The sequence below is a fragment of the Dipodomys spectabilis genome, unplaced genomic scaffold (genome assembly GCF_019054845.1).
Source record: "Dipodomys spectabilis isolate Male_0828 unplaced genomic scaffold, ASM1905484v1 ptg000018l, whole genome shotgun sequence".
Lineage (NCBI taxonomy): Eukaryota > Metazoa > Chordata > Mammalia > Rodentia > Heteromyidae > Dipodomys > Dipodomys spectabilis.
Genome location: NW_024870695.1, coordinates 23,712,872 through 23,720,961, shown reverse-complemented (window position 1 = coordinate 23,720,961; position 8,090 = coordinate 23,712,872). Strand labels below are relative to the sequence as shown.

Sequence of the window (8,090 nt, the reverse complement as noted above, 5' to 3'; positions counted from 1 at the left end):
GCCGGGAGCGGAGCTCGCAACCGCCGCGGGAGAAACTTCAGCAGCGCGATCTATTTTTTTTTTTTTTTTTTTGGCCAGTTTCACACTCCGGGAACTTTTCTGTGCCGGAGGAGAAGAGAAAGGGGTGGGGGTGCCAGTGCCCCACTTTTTACTCTCTTTCCTCCTCCTCCTCCTCCTCTCCAATTCGCCTTCCCCGGTTTGGAGCGGGCAGCCTGCCGATCGGCCAACCTCAGAGCCTTGGCCAAGTCGCCTCGTCGCCGCCGCTACCAGGTGCCGCCGCCGCCGCCGCCGCGCGCCAGCTTCCCGGGGAAGCCGCTCGCCCCGCGCGCCCCCCTGCGCCCCCCCCCCCCGCGGCCCCGCGTTCCCGTGCCCGGGCAGCCGAGGGGAGAGAGGAGCCCGCGCCTCGAGTCTCCGAGCCGCTGCTGGGCTTCTCGCCTTTCCCGGCCACCCGCAGCCCCTCACCCCCACCCCCGACCCCTACGCTGCCCCGGGCTCGCGTATGAATCTCCTGGATCCCTTCATGAAGATGACCGAAGAGCAGGAGAAGGGCCTGTCCGGTGCCCCGAGCCCCACCATGTCCGAGGACTCGGCTGGCTCGCCCTGTCCCTCGGGCTCCGGCTCGGACACGGAGAACACGCGGCCCCAGGAGAACACGTTCCCCAAAGGCGAGCCGGATCTGAAGAAGGAGAGCGAGGAGGACAAGTTCCCCGTGTGCATCCGTGAGGCGGTCAGCCAGGTGCTCAAAGGCTACGACTGGACGCTGGTGCCCATGCCGGTGCGGGTCAACGGCTCCAGCAAGAACAAGCCCCACGTCAAGCGCCCCATGAACGCCTTCATGGTGTGGGCGCAGGCGGCGCGCCGGAAGCTGGCCGACCAGTACCCGCACCTGCACAACGCCGAGCTCAGCAAGACGCTCGGCAAACTCTGGAGGTGAGGCCGGGCGGGGGGCGCCGTCGGGTGGGCTCGGTCGCGGCGAGGGAAGGCGGGGAGGGGGGGGGGGGGAGAGTCCCAGCCCCGCCTCCCTCCCAGCCAGAGCGAGCTGAGGGGGGGGGGAGGGGGTCCCCGCAGCTGGCGGGCCGGGGCGAGGTGTAGCCAAAGCCTAGAGTTGGAGAAAGTTCTTGGGACTGCGCGCGCGCGCGCGCGCGGAGTTGGGGCGGCGGGGAGGGGAAAGGTGGGGGAGACAGTGGAGGAGTCGGGACAGGAGCGGGAGGGGGTGCAGTCTGCTCTGCCAAGACGTGCGTGAATGGGGTGCGGGGGTGGGGTGGGGGTAGGTTACATCTCCCTCGCTTGAACTGAGCTTTCTGGGGCGGACATTCACCCCTGGAGATGAGATGGACTATGGGGGGGGGGAATAGCAGGACTGGGGGGGGGAGGAGGGAGGACGCTGGGAATAAATGGGGTGGGGGGGGCTGCTTGCTGTTCAAGTTTGCGGATGGCGGGGGGGGTGGATGAGTCCAGTCAGTAGCCGAGGCGTTTTCGAGCTATTTCCATCTCCAGGGGTTTCCAAAATAGAAGCGGAGGGGCGGGGAGGGGCGGGGCGGGGCTCGGTCCGGGCTGCGGCGGCGTCGGCCTTTTCCGACAGCGGTGGCCGGACGGCGTGGGGAGGGGTGGGGGCAGCGGCGTGGGGAGCGGGGCGCACTGACAGCGCTCCGAGTTGCGCTGACCCCCCCTCTCCACCCTCTTCTTCCTTCCCCCCCCTCCTCCTCCAGACTGCTGAACGAGAGCGAGAAGCGGCCTTTCGTGGAGGAGGCGGAGCGGCTGCGGGTACAGCACAAGAAGGACCACCCGGATTACAAGTACCAACCCCGGCGGAGGAAGTCGGTGAAGAACGGGCAGGCGGAGGCGGAGGAGGCCGCGGAGCAGACACACATCTCCCCCAACGCCATCTTCAAGGCGCTGCAGGCCGACTCGCCGCACTCGTCGTCGGGCATGAGCGAGGTGCACTCTCCGGGCGAGCACTCGGGTGAGTCCCACCCCCTCCCCGCCGTGGGGCCGCGGGGCGCGCGGCGGGTGTGGAGAGATGGGGGGGCGCTCTTGGCACCACCCCAAGGCCCTAGGTCTCCGAGGCTCCGCTTGGAGACTGCGCTTGGGGTGGAGGGGGGGGGATTGGTGAACTGTACCCTCAGTGTGCAATCCCGCTCCTCTCCCTGCCCCCCCCCGCATGCACGCACGCACGCGCACACCGCCATCCCCGCATCCTAAGACACTCGTGGGTTTTTTCCTTCTTCTTCTATTTTATTTTTTTTTTATGGCGAGGTAGAAATGCCTTTGCAACCTTACTGAAACTCCCACCGCCCCCCCGGGGGTGTCTGCTTCCCCTCCCCCCCCGGGTCCCCCCCCTCCCCCCCGAGACACACGCCTCAGTTGTTCCTCTGCAAGTAGCAGTTTGGTTTCTTCCGGACCCTCGGGCCCGCCCCCGGGGGGGAGGGGGCTGTCCGGTGCGTGTGCGTGCGTGTGCATGCGTGTGTGTACCGGCGGGTTAATCATTGGCGGGTTTATCGCGGGCACCACACGGGGCCCCGTCCCCACCTGGGGGGCAGGGCGGGCTCCGATCGCCCAGGCCCTTTGGCACGGCCTCTGTTGATTCCCCCCTCCCTCCCTCCCGCTTTCTTTCTCCTTGCTGGTCTACAGGACAATCCCAGGGCCCACCGACCCCACCCACCACTCCCAAAACCGACGTGCAGCCCGGTAAGGCCGACCTGAAGCGCGAGGGGCGCCCGCTAGCCGAGGGGGGCAGGCAGCCCCACATCGACTTCCGCGACGTGGACATCGGGGAGCTGAGCAGCGACGTCATCTCCAACATCGAGACCTTCGACGTCAACGAATTTGATCAGTACCTGCCCCCCAACGGTCACCCGGGGGTGCCGGCCACTCACGGCCAGCCGCAGGTCACCTACACGGGCAGCTACGGGATCAGCAGCACCGCGGCCAGCCCCGCCGGCGCGGGGGGCCACGTGTGGATGTCCAAGCAGCCCGCGCCGCCGCCGCCGCCGCCGCCGCCGCAGGCCCCGCAGGCCCCGCAGGCGCCGCCCGCGCCCCCGCAGCCGCAGCCGGCGCCCCCGCAGCCCGCGCCCCCTCCCCCGGCGCCGGCGCACACGCTGACCACGCTGACCAGCGAGCCGGGCCAGTCCCAGCGAACGCACATCAAGACGGAGCAGCTGAGCCCCAGCCACTACAGCGACCAGCAGCAGCACTCGCCGCAGCAGATCGCCTACAGCCCCTTCAACCTCCCGCACTACAGCCCCTCCTACCCGCCCATCACCCGCTCGCAGTACGACTACACCGACCACCAGAACTCGGGCTCCTACTACAGCCACGCGGCCGGCCAGGGCTCTGGTCTCTACTCCACCTTCACCTACATGAACCCGGCGCAGCGCCCCATGTACACCCCCATCGCCGACACCTCCGGGGTCCCCTCCATCCCGCAGACGCACAGCCCTCAGCACTGGGAACAACCCGTCTACACACAGCTCACCAGACCTTAAGCGGGGAGAACCTGCCAGGGCTCCAGCCAGCCAGCCAGCCAGCCAGCCGGCCCAGCCAAGCCAAGCAAGCCCCAGGGTCCTTGGTGATGGATGATCAAAAGAACAAGAAGAAACAATCGAGAAAGAAAAATTCATGATAATAACCACCACCACCAACCCACCAGAATTGCCTTTTGGACGTAGATTTGGTTCCTGTTCCTTTATTCTGTCAAAGACATGTAAGCTAAAAGGCGCCCTCAAGATTCCAAGATAACTCAAGATCCCAAGACCAGAGACCTGACCCTGTTTCCCAATGCAGTAGCAACTTGCGGCAGATCTGTGGCCGGTTGGTGAGGCCTCTCCTCTCCTCTTCTCTCTTTCTCTCTCCCTCCTTCCCCACCCACCCCCCTCTTTCTCTCTCTGGGGAGGATGAGAAAAAGTGGAAGATGGCAAGAGAATCAAGAGATCTCTCCCCGCCTCTCTGGACCTTTGTAATTATTTTTTAGCAGTAATTAAAAGAAAGAAGTCCTCTGTGAGGAATATTCTCTATTTTAAATATTTTTAGTATGTACTGTGTATGATTCATTATCATCATTTTGAGGGGATTTATACATATTTTTAGATTAAAAAAATTAAATGCTCTTATTTTTTTTCCAACAGCTAAACTACTTAGTTTGAACTGTATGCCCTAGCTTTTTCTTGCGACCAGAGTATTTTTGTACAGATTTGCTTTCTCCTCCAACAGGAAAAAGAAAAAAAAGAAAAAAAAAGCGTGTCATTATATTAACATACAAAAAAAAAAAGCACACAGAATTGTGTGAGGCGATTGGGGTTTTTTTTGGGGGGGGGGCGGGGAAGGGGGGAGCTTTGCTTAATTCCTCAGGCTTTCCAATTCCAGTAGGAGCTGCCTTAAAAAAAAAAAAGAGAGAAGTTTAAAAAAAAAAACAAAAAAAGCCTTATTTTGCAAATAGGGAGGTAAACAAATAGTCTAGAGAAGAAGCATTTGGTAAGCTTTATCATATATATATTTTTAAACAAGAGGAAAACGCCTTGAGCCTTAAAAGCGAGCTGTTGGGAAACCCATCCGCTCTTTCAGTTTGCCTGTCCTTCCTGCCTTTGCTTGTTCTCTGCAGTCTTCAGAAGGAAGCAAAAGGCCAGCAAAAGGAGGAAATCTTTGGAGAATGTTAGAATGGCCAGGCAATAAGTGCCCAAGTACACCGCCTCCCCCTCCCTGGTTGCCCACCTGGACCCCATGTGGGGGAGGAGGGGGCAGCTGGCCCAGTCTGCCTACCCAGACATCTCTCACCATGTCTCTCAACACCAGCGGTTAACCTTCAAGACATTCCACGTGCTCAAATTATTTATTTTGTAAGGAGAGGTTTTAATTTAAAAAAAAAATAAAGAGAAAAACTCTTCCTCCTTTTTTTTTTTTTGTTTTAATTTACTGTCTTGAAAATAGGTTGTTGGAGCCTTGCTCAAAGGTATGGCCACCTGTTATTAAATTATGTTCTTAACTATAACCAGTTGTTTTTTTTATTTATCTCTTTAATCTTTTTTTTAATTATTATTAAAAGTGAATTTCTTTGGATTCCTCATCCTAGATTTGTACAAATACCTTTTGGTCAGTTGTTCTTCCCATACCCCTTTGTTTTTGTTGAAAACAAACTGGAAACTCTCTCTCTCCTTCTCTCTCTTGCTCTCTTTCTCCCTCTCTCTTTTATTTTTTATTTTTTTGTACAAATGAGAAACTGTACGTGTAGTGGGTTGTCGTTCAATGTTTGCTGCCACAGACCTTTGGGCTACAGAATTGTGTGTGTGTGTGTGTGTGAGTGTGTGTGTCTGCACGCGCATGGCGCACATGTGTGCACAAGTGTGTTGTGACACAAAACAGCACAAATGTGTGTCATTCATCTACTTTCCTCTGCAGGCGCTGGAGAAAAGACAGGTCACCAGTGAGGTGGGCCTACTGTCAGACCTTAATTCTTCATCACTGCTGTGGCTAGAGAGAGGTTGAGGATTGCTTTTTTGGATTGCTTTTTGTTGTTGATGTTGTTGCTGTTTTAAGACAGCAGACCTTTTTTTTTTATTTAAAAGAAAAGATATGTTAACAGTCTTAGAAGTCAGTAGAAGAAAATCTTAAAGCACTCATAATAATATGGCGTCTTTCAATTTCTGTATAAAAGAAAACATCTTTTTAAAAGATATTTCTGTAACTTAAGAAACCTGGATTTAAATCATATTTTCTCTTTAGGTAAGGTTTGGTTTTTCGTTTGTGTTTTGTTTGTTGTCCTTAAATATCCCCTGCAACCTTTTTCTTCACTCTGTGAAGTTTACCTTTCCTTTCCTTCCTTTTTTTTGTATATTATTGTTTACAATAAATATACATTGCATTAAAAAGAAAAGGGTCCTATGGATTTATTTCCCTGTTCTGTCAAGAAGATGATTTGAAGAATTGGGGCACAAGACTTGTTAAATGCTGGTAACAGTGAGGTGTGTGTAAGGTTTTATTTGCTCCTCTGGAAAAATTTTAAAGACCCGCCAAAAACCCTGTGTCCCCCAAATCTAAGCACAGGCATCTTAAGAAATGCCATTGCGATAGGACACCTAGAGAGTGGCTTGCTCATCGTTTCCATCTCTAACAACAGATATGTTGTGGTGTTTGTTTGTTTGTTTGTTGTTGTTGTTTTTAACAGCCTAATATTTTTTGGAGTACCAGTATTTCCCTGTGGAGCTCAGAGGGATGAGGGAGATCAGCCTTGAGATCAGAAGTTTGGGGAGGGGTGACTCTTATCTGAAAACTCCATGGCAAACTTTGTTATTATGAAGACATCACAGAAGAATGGGGAGCCCCTTTCTTGGATAGAGGGACCGGAATAAAAGTATCTTCAGGGACCAGAGAGAAATCTGTCCTCTTCATCATCACCCTAGGGGTCAGGTCTTTCCTGATTTCCCCACAGAGATGGTGGAAGGGAAGGAAAATTATCTTGCTTTTGGCTTTCTCCACCACCCCCCCCAACCTTTCCCTCAAGTTTAACTCAGTCTTCTTAAAGAAAGAGAGCCTAATCCTGTTTTCCTTGGCCTCAGTTAGATGGGGAGTTTCCAGGTTCAGAGAAATCGGTCAGGTCATTTTTCATTAAACAGATGAAATCACTCCTTTCCCTCCCACCTGCCCAAGGCCCCTCCTCTCCCCTCCCCCCCCCCCCCCAGCCAATCTGGGAGGTGCCTGTCAGGAGGTAAGTCACCTCCATCCACCACCTCCTGCCTGCCTTTGGCTGGTTTTCCTGCGCTGGGCCTGTGTCTTTGACAGCCCTCGCCATTAACTCACACTGTCTGCTTCTGCTTATTGGATTCCTGGCCTGAATCCCACACTAGGTCTCGACAACCAGGAAGATGGTAGTTATCAACCTAGACCACATTAGAGCATTGATGGAAAGCCTGTGATCTTGCAGAGGAGAAGGGGAGATGGTAAATCTTCCCCTAGCCTTTCAAGGTATCCTAAGATCTCTCTTCCGCCTCCCCTCTGCTCTGGTCCATGGTGTCCCACCATTTACAAAACTCCATTCTTTTGTTGTTGTTGTTGCTGCTATGTTGCTGTTTTGCTTTCTTGCTAACACCCACAAAAAGTCTTACGGCACATCTCCATTTCTGGCTTTTTTTGCTGGTTAGTTAGACATGAAAATCTCTCCGATTCATTTATCCAGGCTGGCTTCAAAACATATTCCTCTCATCCCAGCCCCCCAGAGTAAGGCAGGATTACAGGTGTGAGCCACTGGTGCCCAGCGAGAGCCGGCATTGACAGCAGTTCATTCTCTAGTTCCGCAGAGCCACCCTCTCGCATCCAAGAGAACTCACTCGCTCGGGAGGTCTGGGCCCAGGAAAACATAGGAAACACTGGTAGACAGGGAGAGAAAGTTCTCAAAATTCCACCAGCCCCCCCCTCCACCAGGTCTACTCAGAGGCTAATAGCACCAGATTATGAAATATTTTAGAGGAATTTTTATTCTAAATCTTGAAATATGCAGCTTATCACCCTGGTAACAGACACACATGGACGGGAAACCTGGGCCGTAACAGGAAAAGCTTACCTTGAGACCCGAAATCATTTGGTGATTTGCAGTCAAAATAAAACTTCTCTTTTTTAAACTATCTTAATAAAAAGAGAAGTTTTGTTTTTTTTTTAATTTTAGAGGAGGAAGAAGGATAAAAACAGCTTTTTTTTTTTTTTTTTAAGAATTAGTCTTTTTCTGCTATTAGTGAAATAGCTTGTTTGAGCTGTTCTAACTTCCCACTTTAGCACCATCTCCTTCTTTTCTGGCCCTTGATTTTCAAGGTATACACTCTGGAGGACCACTGTGACACTGTTTTCTATTAAACTGACTGATGAACTGTCAGTACAACCAATGACGGATTTACTATGAAAAGACAAAGCCTGAGCTTTAGCATCCCTTCAGCAATGGCTTAGGCAAGCACTCTACCACTTCAGCTTTGCCCCTAGTCCTTTCTCAGTTTGTTTTTCAGATAGAATATAAATATATATTGCCTAGGGCTGGCCTTAGACCTAGATCTTTCTACTATATCTCCCTTGGAGGTGGATTACAGGCATGTAATACCACCATGCTTGGCTTT

At 53.3% G+C, this 8,090-nt stretch overlaps 1 protein-coding gene across 1 annotated transcript; it reads left to right on the top strand.

Annotated features, from left to right (window-relative positions):
* The first annotated feature begins 370 nt into the window (after nt 1-370).
* Sox9 (SRY-box transcription factor 9) lies at nt 371-5,854 on the top strand. Its single transcript, XM_042673880.1, has 3 exons — nt 371-930; nt 1,710-1,963; nt 2,632-5,854. Exons 1-3 carry the CDS (start codon nt 500-502, stop codon nt 3,483-3,485), a joined length of 1,539 nt encoding a protein of 512 aa, XP_042529814.1. The 5' UTR covers nt 371-499; the 3' UTR covers nt 3,486-5,854.
* The last annotated feature ends 2,236 nt before the right edge of the window (nt 5,855-8,090 follow it).

Coding starts and splice junctions, on each gene's coding strand:
- Sox9 (XM_042673880.1), top strand. CDS start 500: ATGAATCTCCTGGATCCCTTCATGAAGATGACCGAAGAGCAGGAGAAG. Junction 931..1,709: donor ACGCTCGGCAAACTCTGGAG/GTGAGGCCGGGC, acceptor CTCCTCCTCCAG/ACTGCTGAACGAGAGCGAGA. Junction 1,964..2,631: donor CTCTCCGGGCGAGCACTCGG/GTGAGTCCCACC, acceptor GCTGGTCTACAG/GACAATCCCAGGGCCCACCG.